Below are 16,925 nucleotides of genomic sequence, written 5' to 3' on the forward strand. Positions count from 1 at the left end.
AAAAGAACAGCATTTATCTGAAGTGGATTTTTCCATTCTAAATATCTTTACTATCACTTTTGATCAATTTGATGTATCCTTGTTGATTAAATGTTTTGATTTCTTGAAAAAATAAATAACTAATAATCTTACTGACCCCAGACTTTAAATAGGATGTGAGGGTTTTATACAATATAAAATTAGCTAGAACACTATAAACTGTAAATATTTTACATTGAAAAGATTTTTTTAAATTGCTTTCATTCAGTTGCAGTTATGTGAAGGAGGGATTGTAATGAAATGTTTTATTTGTGAAAAATAAAAAACATTTAAAGGAAGGAAACAACCTGTTAAATGTATGGTGTGTCACATTCTTAGAAAATGAACAAATATAGATTTTCAACTGGGGAAAAAAAAAAAAAAAAGTACAGCACCCTACTCTTGACCAAAGCACATCGACAGATTAACATACAAAAGTGAACACGTTCAAACATAGGGAATAATTTACATGCAAATTTAAGTTACTAAATTTCATATGTAAATGAATGACATTTTTATCCAAAATAGTTGCTTTAATTAAATATCGGTTAATATTAATTTATGGTGGTAATTGCCAAAAAACTCCTGGCTCATCAGATACATCAGAAAGAAGAATTCCAACGGTGGCAAAAAAATGGTCCGTTTCATAAGGCTTGGTAAGGAAATTCTTGCTGTATGTTTTGCTCGGCAAGAACTAAATTTAACCGGCCTAATATTCAGTGTATATTTGCAGTCACACAAGTATTGCACCAATGTTTCTTATACATGACATTTACTGAGTCTGGCACTGGACGCCACCATGCCTGGGGCCTTCGTCTTCATCGTAGGCTTCACCACTGAAGTTTCTCTTTTGTCTTTCATAGTCTACTTCACACAGGTCAACCTCTTCCATATCATCTGACATCATGACGTGATCTCTGACTGGAAGTAACCTCTCCAGGTCAGGCAGCATGTGCTCAGGTAGCCAGTGTTTATCTGGGAACTCAATCTGAGGGAACAGAAAGGCTTCAGTAAGATGTGACCGTCCCAACACAAATTACAATTTAATCATTGTTTGCTTTCACACAAGTTTTTCCTCTATTATTATTGTTTTGTTTTGTTTTTTTACACATTTACTTTTTTCCATGTGACAATTTTTATTTATTTGACAGTAGGAATTTAGTTTAGTTTTTTTTTCATAGAAGTTGCAAAGCAAAATACTATAAAATATCAATAATAAATTAAATAATTAAAACAATCATCACACACAAGATTTATATTAAATTACTTTCATTTGCATTTAATTCGTTTTTATTAGTAACTTGTTTTTCTTTTAGCAGTAGGCAATTTGTTTTGTTCCTAGAAGATGCTAATCAAAATAAAATAATAAAAAGGAATATCATAATAATCATATTTTTATTTCTTTTCAGTATTTTAATTTATATTAAATTAATTTGTCTAATTAAGTTTATACTGAATTAATTTGGTTTTTGTTCTTAGAAGATGCAAAGCAAAACTTAAATACAAATAGTATTAAAAGAATAGTAATATAATAGTAAGATTTTTAATTATCAAAAATCAGATTAAAAATTAATTCGTCTTTTTTTTTATTTTCAATGATTTTAATTTATTACTTGGCGGTAGGCCATCTATTTATTGTTTGTTTCTAGAAGATGTGAAGCAGCATCAAATAAAATAAACCATAATGTAATAAAAATAATAAAACTGATAGTAATATAATCAGATCACATCAGATTAGTCTCACTAAAATGTATAACAGGCGGTACTGACTTACCTCAAACTGTATGATGAGAAGACCTTTCTCATAAGGGTCTCTATAGACAGGCATTCCCTCATTATGAATACATTTTAGATCATTAGGTTTTATTACTTTGCCTAAAACAAAAAAAGAATAAAAATTCAAATGAATCGAAATGTATTTATTGAATAATTTAAATATTTCATTGATTAAATATTGATTGAAATATCATTCATGCAAACTCAAATATTATTCACAAATAAATAGTATATAGGACATACCTGGAGGTGAGTGGATAAGCAACAACCGGTTATCTAGTGTACAAATTGTTTTTTTAAACCCACAGAGCGCTTCCACCAGCTTGATCTTCATCTTCATGATCAGGTTGTCATTTTTTCTTTGGAAGACGGGGTGTTCTTTCAAGTCCAGTACGATTAGAACATCACCAGGCTCCAGTCCAGGCTCTTGATCTCCTTCTCCATGGAATGTGATCTTCTGGCCGTCCTTCATACCTGTGACAAACACCATTATTAGTATGTTTCTAGAATACTTTAATACTCTAAGAATATAGAAGGTAGTAAGGCCTGGAATGAAGCAAAGTTCATGTTCTTCTACCTTTGTCAATATGGACTTCAAGAATCTTCTTCTTGCGTTCTACTTTGTGTCCATTGCAGTTCTTGCAATGGTCCTTGGAGTTGAACCTCTCTCCCTGTCCTTGGCAGTCAGAGCACATGCTTTGAATCTGCTGGATCATTCCCGGTCCAATCTGTTGCACCTGGACCTGAACCCCTCTTCCTTTGCATGTTGAGCATTTTTCAATTGTGCCTTTTTTGCCTCCATAACCTGCAAGACAGATCATTTACATCTTAAATCACCACTGGGTCTTGAACTACAATATCATTATAACAATTTTCCCATTAAATGAACTCAACAGACTAGTAACCTTCTTACCATCGCATTTCTCACAGATCACGTTCTTCTGAAGACCGAGTTTTCTTGTTGAGCCATTGTACAATTCCTCCAGTGTGACTCCAAGCTGGTGAACCACATTCTTACCTGAATAAGAGAAAACGATAACAGTATTAGCTACCAACAACCAGGATATGAAACATTAAAGTGCACAAACTATATTTAAAACCCCCAAAACCTTTCGTTGACTTCCCATGGGGGGACGTTACAAAACACCACAGCTGCTCACTGCCACCTGATGCAGTAAATAAATGCCTCACCTCTCCTTTCTCTCTGCATTCTGCATCCACCACCAAAGAACATGTTGAAAATGTCCATGGGAGATTCTCCTCCTGCCATGCCTCCTTCCTTTATGGCTTGTTCTCCACCTTGGTCATACAAATCCCGCTTTTTGGCATCTGACAGGACCTCGTAGGCTTGTGATATGAGTTTGAACTGGAGAATTGCAAACGATCCTTATATTACTCATTGTAATAATGCATGCATAAACATTTCCCATCATGCATCAGTTTCCATGAAGCATATAACAACAGTTCAAATGAGTTCTACTGAAGACCTAAGTGCCATAAAGCCTTCCTGTGTCAGGTATTTTCCTTTAATAATTAACTAAATTATTTAGTATTTTAAAATATATATTCTTTCTATACACCTTTCTTCATTTTTTTACCTTAAATTTCTTTTTGGTCATTTCTTTTCTTTTTTCCTTCTTTCACTTCACTTTTTTTTACAGCACTTTGTATTAGGATTTTTCATTTCCCCCCAACTTTAATTACTTATTATTTTTGTCATTTCATCACAGTATTTTTTGTTAGATTTTTTTTTCTTACGTTAATATTTGGGATTTTTTTTTTCCCTCCATGATTTTTATTTGTATTTATTTTTGGCAACTGGCAGTTTGGACTCTTCCTCTCAAAGTTATATAAATATCTAAATAAAACAACATAAAATAAAACTAAATAAAGTTTAAAAAAATTATTAAATAAAATTCTTAAAAAACAAACTGTGATGTTTCCCCCTTACTGTCTGCACCTTGTATTGTTTTATTAAGTAAAATAAAATAAGATAAAAATATAGTTAAAAAAAAATGCAAATCAGCATGAATTATTTGCATCCATATATGCAGATAGATCTCAGAGCAATGTTTAGAAATGCATGCAGCAGCTCACATGAGTGTTCGGGACACTTCCAGAAAGTTCCTCTTATTTCTGTCGCTTTCATTTACCAGGCAACGTGAAACATGATACGGTGTCCGCACGCGGCTCAGCACCTCCACTTACTTTCTCGCCTTCATTCGGGTTTTTATCCGGGTGATATTTCAAGGCCAGTTTCCGATATGCCTTCTTGATCTCGTCCAGCGAGGCTTTGGGACTCACGCCGAGCAGATCGTAGTAACCGGTTTCTCGAACCATCTTTGACAGGATTCAGCTACAGGAACACACCATATCAACAGTCCTGCCTACTACCACTACCTACGCCTATATGACTTAGTTAAAATACATAATAAATGCAATGTTGATGCAATGTTTAATCATGCCACTAGACATACATATTATAAATGAAACAATATTAGAGCAGGTTAATGCAAGCGGTCACTTGAATAACAACAGACTGTAGTTAGTAGGCTACTTGAAAGCTAAAGTGATACTTAAAACTGTCCGTTACATTAGTGAATGACTCTAGAGAATACTTCAAATAAAGCTTCGCGCATCGTATTTGTGTGTTATGAGTTTGATAGCACTCACAGAAATAAAAGAAGAAGGAAAAGCCGGCTCGCTGTGTCGCGTCGCGTCCGTCTCTGTTTGTGTGACTGTTGTTCTACAGCCTGAACGCAGCGCGCGCTGTCGCTCTTATAAACCCTTGCGCTCCAGAACCTTCTCGAGCTTTGATGCGAAGCATTGATGGAATGGGATGGAATAAGGACATGCAGCTTCACATGGGATTTGAGATGTTTGCACGGGTCTCCAAGCAGTTATGAATGATACCAAACGTTATGTATGCTAGAATGGATTTGCATGATGCTTTAGAGTAACATACAGAGTCGATTTTTACATTTTCTGAAGAAATGTGAGATGCATGTGCAAATATTGCAAATCTATAGAGTTTATGTTTTCGCATGCCAAAAAAAACCCCACTTAGTAATAATAATAATAATAGTAATAATAATAATCCAGCCAATTTTAATATATAGAACGTAGCAAGATACTAAGTAAAGCAAAGTAAAAAGAAAAAAAAAACAGCTAATAATAACAATAATAATGGTAATAATAATAATAATCAAGTCAATTTTAATATATAGAACGTAGCAAGATATTACTAAGCAAAGTAAATCTAAGTAAAAGAGATCCCACGTTGTGTCGTCAAATCACATCTATATAGCTTTATACAATACATCACAGATTGTTTCAGAGCAGCTTTACAGGGATAAACAGGAACATAATTATTAAAAATAATGGAAAATAATGATTCAATGTCATTCCAGAAATCTATTTGCCTTGAGATTTGTTCTGAAAATTGCTCAGCAGAGGTCGCTCTTTACCAAGGTAACCGTTTCAGCAGGCTAAATGATGATGCTGGATATATTATGTACAATTGTGGTCTTATTTATTCATTTATTTATGCATTTTAGTTTAATTTTAATTTGATTTAATTTTAGTAGGCAATTAGCTGAAATAACATGTTTAATGTTGATTTTATTGCAAGCAACAAAAAATATGAATCTGAATAAGGAATATAATATGGAGGATGAGAAATGACTTGGATCCCTGGAGTAGAAACACTTGTTCACAGATCGCTAAATAAAGATAAGGCCATGAACAGGAGAAAAGTACAAAAAAAAAAAAGTGTGGAATAGTAGACATCATCAAATTATATTTAGTAAGAAGCTTTAAACAGACAATTATTTTTGGGGGGAAATTCACAAACTATTATTTTTATTTAAGCATTCTTACAGGATACTTTTTACAGATTCCCAAAAAACAACAACAACTGAATAACAAATATCTTGATGCTCTGTGATGAATGTAAGTCCAGAAGCAGAAGCACAGACTCAGTTAATCTCAGCTTGTGTCAGATCGACAATGTCACTGTTTCTAGAGCTCAAAGAATCAATGACAGCTGCAACGAGACACAATGAGCAGCAGGTTCAGGTCATCAGGTGTTCAGAATTTACTCTCCTCCTCTTGAATATTGCCAGTGATTGCAGGGTCAAAATTTCGGTGATTTGAAGGCTGGTAGATTCTCTGTCATCTAGAAAACAGTCATCAGTTCAGCTGTGTTTCATAGATGGAGGAGCAACTGCTGGTTGAGTTCTCACGCTCTTCTCTGTCAGAAATCCCTGTATTGTGACATTTAGAAGAGCATTTGTATCATGTGATCCAGCAGCGATGTACAAGCGTGTAGAAACTTGTTCACAGATCGCTCCTATGTTCCACTGATTTGTGGCAGTAAGCTCAGTGTCTCTCCTGTCATCAGGTGTTGAGATGAAGACAATTTGTACAGTAGGATTTACAAAACATTTGGCATAACAAGTGCTTAAAAGAAATAAAGATAAGGCTATGAACAGGAGAAAAGTATAAAGGGTTGGCATCATGTGAGCCCACGGTGATGTAGAAGCAGGCAGAAACACTTGATCGCTCTTATGCGCCGCTCATTTGTGGCAGGCAGGTCGGCTTCCCTCATGTGATCAGGTGTTGACATGAAAGTAACACAGATTTGAGCATTCAAGTTCACTGTGAAGGAGTTCATGGTCTCTATAGTGCCGCTTCTTCAAGCAAAAAAGTTCTTCGACTTATAGCCTAGCAGCTTAGTGCCTTAGTGCTCAGAGAATGATGGATCGGTATAACGTTGTTAATATATGAACATCCACATGTCTGAAGTGTCTGTATGATAGTCCGCTGAAGTCTGTTTATAGTGAAGTCTTTCTTTCTATTCCACAATCTTGGTATCATGTGCTCAAATGCAGGTGTTTTGCTCAACTGTAGCAGGAGGGTCAGAGTCCAGAGTCCTGCCTTCATGTTCATCTGAGTTATCCTACAGTTCACTACAGAAATCAGACTTTCCTTCTTCAGATCGAAAGTCTGTGGCTCCTCTCAACTCCCCAATATCGAGTTCGGAAATTGACTTCATGAATTCCGAAGTCAAACTCTAATGATGGACTCAACAGACAGACATGTTGATGGACTTGTTTATCAGTGACTATTCAGGCCTACGGATCTGCCGTTCTCCAAGCAATAATTTGCCTCTTCTTATTACCTGAATGGACTTTCACCAAAGGATCACCAGTTTTAAAGAACGCTCGCAGAGTAACCAATGCATTTCATGGACAAAAATGTGGTCTGTGTAATTCCAATCCTGGTCCCAGAGGGCCAACTTCATGTAGCTCCGACCACTTCCAACCCACGTGGCTGAAGGGCTCTTGTAATCCTGAAGACCTTGATTAGCTGCGTCAGGTGTTTCAGATTAGTGTTGGAGCTGAACTGCAGGATAGTGGCCCTCCAGGAGCAGAACTGGACACCCCTGGACTAGATGAAAACAGACTTTGAAACCTTCAAACTGCTTGAGCCTGTGCTTGACTTTCTGGACCTACATCACATTAACATAAGGAACCACAAAACATCTCATTGCATGCCCTGGACTTTCACAACCTCTTCCTGGACTCTTTTCTTCTTTTATCTGTGATTCTCTTGAATCTGTCAAATGTTCTATAGATGGGTGCTTTAATAAAAGAGTTTTAAATTTTAGATTTTCTGAGAGTTTTATTTTCAGATTTAAACTTATTTATAAATAATAAAATATAACAAAAAATGGTAAACATTGCTGCTTTTTGACACACCTTAAAAGAATGTATATAAAAAAGAATGCCACAATTCATTAATAAAACACATTAATGTTAATGAAATTTTGATGTAGATTGAAATTGATAATATAAGAAACAAATTATGCAAAATAAATGCATATGAGAATGTGCTATGTGAGTTTTTTAAGGTTTTTAAGCCAAGAGTCGATGATCTCTGTCAACATGCCTAAAATGTGAGCTCTGTAAGTTTGTGAACACCAGTGCATGGTTACCCCAGAACACGGTTGAGAAACCCTCCTGGTTTTTGAGCTCTCTGTCAGAACTCTGTTGATAGTGAAGTCTTTCCTTCTCTTCCTCATATGAATCTTCATATCGTGCTTAAGCAGGAATGTGTAGAAACATTTGCCAGAAGCTTGGTTCAGTTCAGCTGTGGCAGGTGAGTCAGTGCTCCGCCTTAAATCAGGTCTGTACAGTAATTTCAGTGGCCAAGCTCACTTCATGTTCAGAACAGGGTTGGCTCAACTATTGCAGGGATACCCTGGTGGGACCCTTGAACTGCCCAAACCCCTTACTGTAGACTGCTGCTCTTCCATTACTGAAACAACAAATGATCTTTTCGCACTGAAGAGTTCGTAATCATCACCAATATTATATTTTGTCACCATCCAAAGTAAGAAGTTTAAAACCTAAAATAAATCCCTAAAAAATTCACAAGATTTTAAAAATCTTTAAAACATTTTTACAGAAGACTTTTGACAAATTCGTGCTGAAAACTTTACTGCAACGATGGCTCAGAGTCTATGCTGTGAACTTTGTTGAGTGATGGAGTGTCACAAAACCCCAGGACATGCATGGTGGTCGAGAAGATGAAGTACTGGCTCAGTCAATCACTGTTTGTGTCAAATCAGCAAAGTCTCTCTGTTCCTGGAGCTCAAAGAAATCTTGTGCTGACTGAATCAGTCCGATATATGAGAGACATGCACAGTGCTGGATGTATGACAGCAGTGACAAAGCACAGTGTCATTGCACTTATCTGGTTTCAGCTTACACCCCTCCTACTTGCCGCATGTTTCTGCTGTGAAGGCAGGTTATTGAACGCCCTCAAGATCAGTCCCGCCGCTCCTGATACGCAGAGGAAGCAGTCTGCATAGGGCACAAACCAGCAATGGGGGCACCATCCGAGCATTCATCATACACGATTCCACAGCCAGAAAAAAACTCTGAAAACCTTGGTCACAAGGTTTTACAGTAAAGTTAACCATGGTCTCTAGCTTGTTCAGGCAACTGAGAAAAAGTTCTTTGAGTTCTTAGAACCTCTAAGCTTGTGAACTCTTGCAAACATACAGTGGTGTCCAAAATAGTTAGAACACTAGTATTTTCACCAGCTAAGAAGTGGTTTTAATCAGTTACTTCTATCTTTTGCTGTAGTGTGTCAGTAGGAAATATCAGTTTACATTTCCAAACATTCATTACAGCCAGTGCTCAACACAGAAATCTGATCTCACCATCATCCTGTCTGTCTGGAATGACATGAAGAAACAGAACAAACTGAGACAGACTCAATCCAGAAGAACTGAGGCAACGTCTCCAAGATGTTTCAAGAGACCTGCCTGCAAAACTTCACCGCTTACCGATCGACTATTCTTCAAACACTAAGATGCCTTTCCCAGAGGATCACAGAACACACATTTTTCGGGGGAAACTGTAATGCAATTGTAATTTTTACTTCTGGACATGTAATCTTAAATTTTGTTGTACATTTTCAACATAATTAGTTCTACATTCACTATTGTGTGGTATTTTTCCGCTCTTTATGTCATTTTTTGTTTCTGTAGGCCTATGTGGATTTAGGCAGACCTCATTAACCTGATTATATAAGCTTAACATCTTGAATAAAACAAATTAAAACTTATTTAAATAGTGAATCTGTAATTATGATTGTGGCTTTAATTTGGTCAGTCTCAAAAAATGCAAATTTTACAATGTACAAAATGTGTAAGTCTTGAAAAAAGCATTTACAGCTTAGCGTTAGAAGTGATTAAAATCAGATAAATCACCAGTGACAGTAAAACCAGCAAGTAATTATGAGAAAAATAAAATTCTAAGATGGTTTCAAAATCAAATTATTAATATGAAGATGAAGCAATGTAACACCAATAACATATTTTTAAATGAACCACATGAAAAAAGTAAATTATAAAGTTTATAACACCAACAACAAAAAAAGTAAGACTAGTGTCTTTTTAAATGATTGATTACCTTTGCACAATTGTTAGATCTTGCAATAATGCTTAACCCTGGAAAATAATATATATAAAAAAAATTGGCACAAAAGTGGCATGCTAGATGAAGGTTTTTATTCAGGCATATTTTTAAATCAATAAAAACGTGAAAATCTATACAAAGTCAAACAATTTAATATAATTTAATAAATTGTTATGAAAATGCTTTTTCATGAAAAGTCAAGAGAAGAGGTTTGTCACCAATTCAGCAAACCCAGAAATGTAGTCTACAGTCCTCAAACATATATATTTCCGTTCTGTCTGGCAACAAGTTTTGTATTGCCTTCAAGAACTCTGATTGGCTTTTCTTTTTGATGTACCATTATTTCCGGACACATGTAACAAACTGATTGGATGTTGTCTCTTCTTCAGACTGATGGAAGAAGGTCTGGACGTGTCGCAGTTTTCATTGGCCAAGAACCGCCAAAGAGGCTGTCTGACTTAAATGTAAAGCAACCAATCACATTTCGTTTTGATCAGCATCATGTTTAGGGCAGTGAAAATGTAAAGTCGTTGTATCCCTACAATAACAGACTGGCGTGCAACCAATAAATCATTCATTCAAAAACGTTGTGCACGTTTACTGCAACAATGGCTCAGAGTCTATGCTGTGAACTTAAAATACTTTTTAAAAAATCCAGCGTTTAGTTGATCCTGATAAGTTGTCATTGTCAGAGTTGTAAACAGAATGGCTTTCTTCTTCCATTAGGGTGTTTGACGTTACTCAGGCCTGGACTGGGACAAAAAATCAGCCCTGGCGAATTCCACTCAGGAATGACCTTTCTCAAGGGCAGGCCATGATTTGGCACCCATGTCCAGACCTCTGGAACCTGCACGTCTGGCTCCTGGAGGGGACGTGAAAGACCTGAGTGGACTGTCACTGCCGGTGATAGACACTATCACTGAAGCCAGAGCCCCCTCGCGAACTGGGGTTCTTCCTGAGGAGAAGACCCACAAAGATGTGCAGTCGGGTCGGTGCTTTCCTTTCTGTAGGAAAGGTTGGAGTGGCGGTTATCCCCCTCTGCCTTCAATGTGTATGTGGCCGCTATAGCTGTATATATTATAATGCAGTTCAGATGGTTGTGGTGTTTATTATTGGGACCCCTAGTGTCACATTGATGTCTACATCGACACAACGTCAAGTGAGTGACAGATAGGAAACGCCTTGATTACTACTGTAACCTCCGTTCCCTGATGACGGGAACAAGACATTTTGTCTTTCCTGCTGCTACCCGTTGAAATTGGCGGGACACTGTCTCGGCCCCTCAGCGCAAACATGCCAGCTATCTCCTTTTAAACCCGTATGTCGGGGGAGTGGCAAGCAAATTCCACTCGCCAATTCTCATTGGTCTTTTCTGAGGTATCAGAGGTGTTTGGGGCTCCCAAGCGCTACCCCTAGTGTCACAACATCGAGACAATGTTTCGTTCCCTCCATCAGGGAACGGAGGTTACAATAGTAACCAAGACGTTTTCGTGTGTCAAACATACATGTTTCAGCTTCACTTTCAACTTTCAGCAAGGAAATTTCTGGCTTGAAATTAGGCATCAAATCTGAGGAGTCATATTGAGGTAGCTAAACTGCCCCTATTTAGGTATTAATTTGTATATATTTTGTTATATAAATATCCAGTAGCTATGATTTTACTTAAGTATAATTTTGAGTACTTTTTGGAAGGAGTAGTTGAGTACAACTATGGAATCTGACTCTTGGAGAAAATGGAGAAATCCAATTTGACATAGACATATATAGGCCAAACAAAATGAGAAACACAAGCCAATCAGAGTTCTTGAAGGCAATGCAAAACTTGTTGCCAGACAGAACTGAAAAACATATGTATGTGGACTGTAGACTAACATACTAGGTTTGCTGGACAATTGAGATGAATTGGTAACTATTAATGTATTTGAGTCACTATCAAAATATGGTGACAAACCTCTTCCCTTGGCTTTTCAATCATGAAAAGGTATTTTCATAACATAACAGCTCATTAAATTATATGAAAGAGTTTGGCTCTATATAGATTTTCACTTTTTTAATTAAAAAAAACACTTCATCTTAAAGGCTACCACTTTTCTGTGACATTTTTTTTTAAATGTTATATTCCAGGGTTAAGCATTAGCGCAAGATACAACAACTGTGCAAGTAAAATCAATAATCAATAAAGGTAATCAGTAATTTGAAAATACACTCTGACATTTTCTGTCATTGGTGTTATCAATGTTATAAACTTTATCATTTACTATTTTCCTGTGGTTCATTTACATTGCTTCATCTTCATATGAAGGATTTGATGTTGAAATCATCTTATACAACATATTTTCATAATTCCTTGCTGCATTGTTTTACTATCACTGTTGACTTACCTGATTTCAATTACTTCTAACCATACGTTTTTATAAAAAAAAAAAACAAGAACTGAACTATATTCGAAACTTCCACATTTTGTACATTTGTTAAAATTTGCAGGGTTTTTTTGCGAATGACCCAATTAGCCACAAACAATCATAATGACAGACGCACTATTTAAAGAAGTTTTCATTTGTTTTATTCAACGAAGTTGTTAAGCTTTTACAATGAGGTCATAGTATTTCTGCCCGAATCCACATACAGAAACAGAAAATGACATAAACAATGGAAAATAGCACACAGAGTAAATCGAAATAATTAGATGTTGAAAATGTACAACGAAATTTAAGATTACATGTCCAGAGGTTAAAATTACAATTACATTATAGGTTAGCATTACCATAAAATAATTGCTTTTTTCCGAAAAATGTGTGTTCTGTGATCCTCAGAAAAAGTCAATTTGGAGAAAAGCGGAAAGGCATCTTAAGTGTTTGGAGAATAGTCGATCGGTAAGCGGTTGAAATATGCGCCATTCAGCATGTCCGCAGTGTCGACGAGTCCGCAGAGTGTGTTGTTGGCCCGGTGTTTCTTCAATATCGGAACTGTAGCATTGTCGGTCGAAGTCTGATAGCGAAGTCGTTGTTCCTCAAATGAATCTTTGTATAATGCGCTCCTGCAGGAACTGCCAAACACGTTGTAACATCTGCTGCCAGAAGTTTGCATTCTGCGCTGTCGTAGTCGGCGAGTCTGAGCTCCGCCCCAAATCAGGCATTGACAGCGATACGCAGCCGCATATGTTAATAATGTTCACGGATTTAGTTTCTTCAGGCATCGGAGCAAAAGGCTAAAACACCACAGATGATGAAATGAACGATCATTCAAGGCAAAGTGTGTGAGCTCTACAAGCTTTCCATTCAATATACATGACAGGTTACACATTCCCAAGAAATTGTCTATTTTAAAATTATGCACATCTGAATATAAGGTGTTTTTCACTTCCAGCCTTCATGAACAATAATATCAAGATTATAAGTGATTAAATACAAGATTAATAGTAGTTATTAAGATTGATGTTGTTTTGGATTGGTAAAATGTGCTTGGAAAAAAATATGATCAGAATATCAACTTGCATAATAATTATGCATGCACTGTATTTTTCCTCTTCTGCTGTCGAGGTAATGCAAGGAATGTTGTGATTGGTTGTCAAGGCAGCCAATCAGAATTTAGCAGCCTTGTCTCTGATTGGTTGGAATTATGGCATATTGTAACGCTGGGTTGTGTTGCGCAAGCGAGCTGTTGGCATTTAATTTTAATTAATAATTTTAATGGAGAGCACTGAGAGAGCAACATTAGAGAGCACTGAGGGCGGGCATCAGGTGAGCAAGCTAGTGAAACGTTGCACGCGCAAAAGAGAAGGTCTGCACACATCCAAAAACGTATTTTAAATGCAACATTGATTTTCGTGCGCTCAAAATACTTTTTTCTTTGCGGAACGAACATTTTCTCCACAAAACTCAAAATATGATCTTTCGCGCGCAGAATTGTGGCAGAGATCTAAGCCTATATAACTGAGCTGGAACACAGTTGAAGAGAGTGCCTATGTTGCACTGTGCTTGAGCCCGCTCATCATTCATCATATTATCACGTTGTTTATTATAATATTGCCATTGAAGGTTGGCATGGTGTAAAATATAGTTTCTTCAGGTATTGGAGAAATAGTTGACATTTGATGATCCTTTGTTCTTCTGTGAAGGTTATAGGTTATATACATCGAGCTACCGGCATTAATAGTCTAATTTTCGGGCGATAATAGACCGAAATTTCTAAGATCTTTACCGAGGTAACCTAGCCCCTCCGCCATAAGACACCGAATTCTGAAGATTTTTTTTTATTAAAGAATTATAAATCATTGTCAATAAATCATCTCAGTTATCATCAGCGCTGGACAGTTACAAAATAGTGGAATTAACAAATGTGGTTTTACAGAATAGCAGTGTCCAGGAAGAAGTTATGAAAGTCCAGAAGTTATGAAAGCTGTGGGTCTGTGGCTTCCTCAGCTAGGTAGATTGTCTGTCAGGTCTAACTTGCAGATTTCAATGTCTGGTTCCGTCCTCAGAATTAGGGTGGATATTGGAAGAAAATATCTGGGCTGCTACATCTTTGTTTCTTTCAGTTGTTATCTTGAGCGCTGGATGAGATGATGGTAAAAGAGCTCTCAAATAGTCCTCTGCCAAAAGTGTCAATAGCTAAGTGTTGCTCTTCTGTCGCAGCAGGACATCCAGCGCATCCGCAGCCATTCCCAAACTGTCAGGGAAAAACACGGATTCAATTTGCAGGTTCAACTCAAATTTATTTGAATCTCAAAACTCGGCTGGGACTGCAGACCAAGAAGCCGTAATTCAGGGCAGTGATTAGAGACAGGAAGAGGGGAACAGTCCAAACGAGTCTCCAGTCACTCCACGAGGCAGAGAGGGTAAGGCGTAGGGAAATCAGCGCACACAGTCCCAGCGTCAATGCTGACGCAACGTCAGAGTAGCGAGAGAACAGCGTACAGAGTCCCAGCGTCAGTGCTGACGCAACGTCAGAGTGGAGAGGGAACCGCACACAGAGTCCAAGCGTCGGTACTGACGCAACGTCAGGGCAGAGAGTTCCTTGTAGAGTGCACCGAGAGGGGCAGGAGAGGAGAGGCCGCGAAGTGCGGTTCTGGTAATGCCAGGGCAGGAACTGGGGAACAGAAAACTGATGAAACGAGAGGCAGAGAGCGAGCGGAAAAGACAAACTGAAAACACTAAACTGTACTTGGAGCCTATGAAAACACGGCAGGACAAGAACTCAAGACTGGTAGTAGGTCACGAACGAAGAGTAGCGTGTTCACACCACAACGGTCAGACACAAGACTACACACGAGGGGAACTTAAAAGGAGGGAGAATTAAGGAATAAACAAGCCACAGGTGTGACGGCAGCTAAAGTAGTTCATAAGATAGCGATGGGGAGGGAAACCACGAAGACAATGAGCACATGGCGAACTGTCAAAACAGACAAAAAACAACAACCTGCTGATCAGACCGAAGTCATGACACAAACACGCTGAAGCCCGGTGAAGAGAGCGCTTAGGCTGAACTGAGCTGGAACGCAGCTGAAGAGAGTGCCTATGTTGCACTGTGCTTGAGCACGCTCATCATTCATCACATGTATCACGTATAGTTCTTTATTATAATATTGCCATTGAAGGTTGGCATGGTGTAAAATATAGCTTCTTCAGGTATTGGAGAAAAAAAAAAGTCCGGTGGCCGCGGACTGTTTGACACAAACGCTTAACGTGGCTTAATGTATCCTACTAAAAAAGTGACACTGATGGGGAGGGAAACCACGAAGACAATGAGCACATGGCGAACTGTCAAAACAGACAAAAAACAACAACCTGCTGATCAGACCGAAGTCATGACACAAACACGCTGAAGCCCGGTGAAGAGAGCGCTTAGGCTGAACTGAGCTGGAACGCAGCTGAAGAGAGTGCCTATGTTGCACTGTGCTTGAGCACGCTCATCATTCATCACATGTATCACGTATAGTTCTTTATTATAATATTGCCATTGAAGGTTGGCATGGTGTAAAATATAGCTTCTTCAGGTATTGGAGAAAAAAAAAAGTCCGGTGGCCGCGGACTGTTTGACACAAACGCTTAACGTGGCTTAATGTATCCTACTAAAACAGTGACACTGGAGGACACAACTTATTAATAATAAACATATAGGCTAATTTTTTACAGATAAGCAGAATAACCCAGAATATGAAAGCAATTTGCCCCATTGAAAACCTAAAGAAAATACGTGGCTCAATGGACGAAGATAGTGGTATAAATTAAAAAGGCCGAACTCGGTATATATTAATACAATGTATTAATAAAGTATAGGTTACTAGGTACAGGAAAGCAGATAAGAACATGAACGCTACTGAATTGTTATCCTCCCATAGGCTTAATGGAATAAGACAGTGGTGTAAAAGTAGGCTATAGCCAAATTTGGTATACACTTAATGTTGCAAACTACATTGCCTACTGGGAAGCAGCTGTGACCGGAATATGAACGCGACAACGTAAAGTTTTCCTCCCATTAAAAACCATTTGAAAACGCTTAATGTGGCTTACTGCATTAAGACGGTGATTTAAAAAAAAAAAAAGCAAAGCATAGACCGTATTAATAAAGCATATCCTACTATTTACACACAAGCCGAAGAGCCCAGAAAATGAACGCAATGCGCAGTTTCAAGTGAAGCGATTTCCTCCCATAGAAAACTATTGCCATACACACAATAAACATAGGCTAGGTGTGTGTGTGTTTGTGGCAGATAGTTTTCTATGGGAGGAAATCGCTTCACGTGAAACTTTGCTCGTTCATATTCTGACAATTAACATGCAATTTAGCGCAAATTGCTTTCATATGCTTGGCTAGCTTGTCTGTAAATAGTAGCCTATGTTTATTATTAATAAGGTGTGTCCTCCAGTGTCACTGTTTTAGTAGGATACATTAAGCAAGCGTTTGTGAAACAGTCCGCAGCCACACCCCCGCGCTAATGGTACAGCCCACAGCGCAAATTGTAAGATAAAAAAAATGGGAAAATAGAAAATCGTTTAGATTTTATTTACTCAAATGATCCTTTCTGAAGTCACAATTTAGCAAAAGTAAAATTGAAAAAATTGCAATTATTAATTTATGAAGTAACTGAAGAAAAAATGAACGTTTGGTTTCATTTGTGCATTTGCTCCATATGGTCTG

The 16,925-nt window shown here is 37.5% G+C and overlaps 1 protein-coding gene across 2 annotated transcripts; it reads right to left on the reverse strand.

Annotated features, from left to right (window-relative positions):
- Window positions 1–227: 227 nt before the first annotated feature.
- Window positions 228–4,557, reverse strand: LOC107698158 (dnaJ homolog subfamily A member 4-like). Of its 2 annotated transcripts, XM_016499119.1 has the most exons (8): window positions 4,468–4,557; window positions 4,003–4,150; window positions 2,986–3,160; window positions 2,708–2,812; window positions 2,372–2,599; window positions 2,038–2,268; window positions 1,793–1,893; window positions 229–1,006 (listed from the first exon to the last, which is right to left on the reverse strand). In XM_016499119.1, exons 2-8 carry the CDS (start codon window positions 4,132–4,134, stop codon window positions 791–793), a joined length of 1,188 nt encoding a protein of 395 aa, XP_016354605.1. In that variant the 5' UTR covers window positions 4,135–4,150; window positions 4,468–4,557; the 3' UTR covers window positions 229–790. The 2 variants fall into 2 exon arrangements, with proteins under 2 accessions (XP_016354611.1, XP_016354605.1); XM_016499125.1 differs by lacking the exon at window positions 4,468–4,557 and having other exon boundaries at window positions 228–1,006; window positions 4,003–4,455.
- Between the last annotated feature and the right edge of the window lie 12,368 nt (window positions 4,558–16,925).

The sequence above is a fragment of the Sinocyclocheilus anshuiensis genome, unplaced genomic scaffold (assembly GCF_001515605.1).
Source record: "Sinocyclocheilus anshuiensis isolate Anshui unplaced genomic scaffold, SAMN03320099.WGS_v1.1 scaffold1054, whole genome shotgun sequence".
NCBI classification, from domain to species: domain Eukaryota; kingdom Metazoa; phylum Chordata; class Actinopteri; order Cypriniformes; family Cyprinidae; genus Sinocyclocheilus; species Sinocyclocheilus anshuiensis.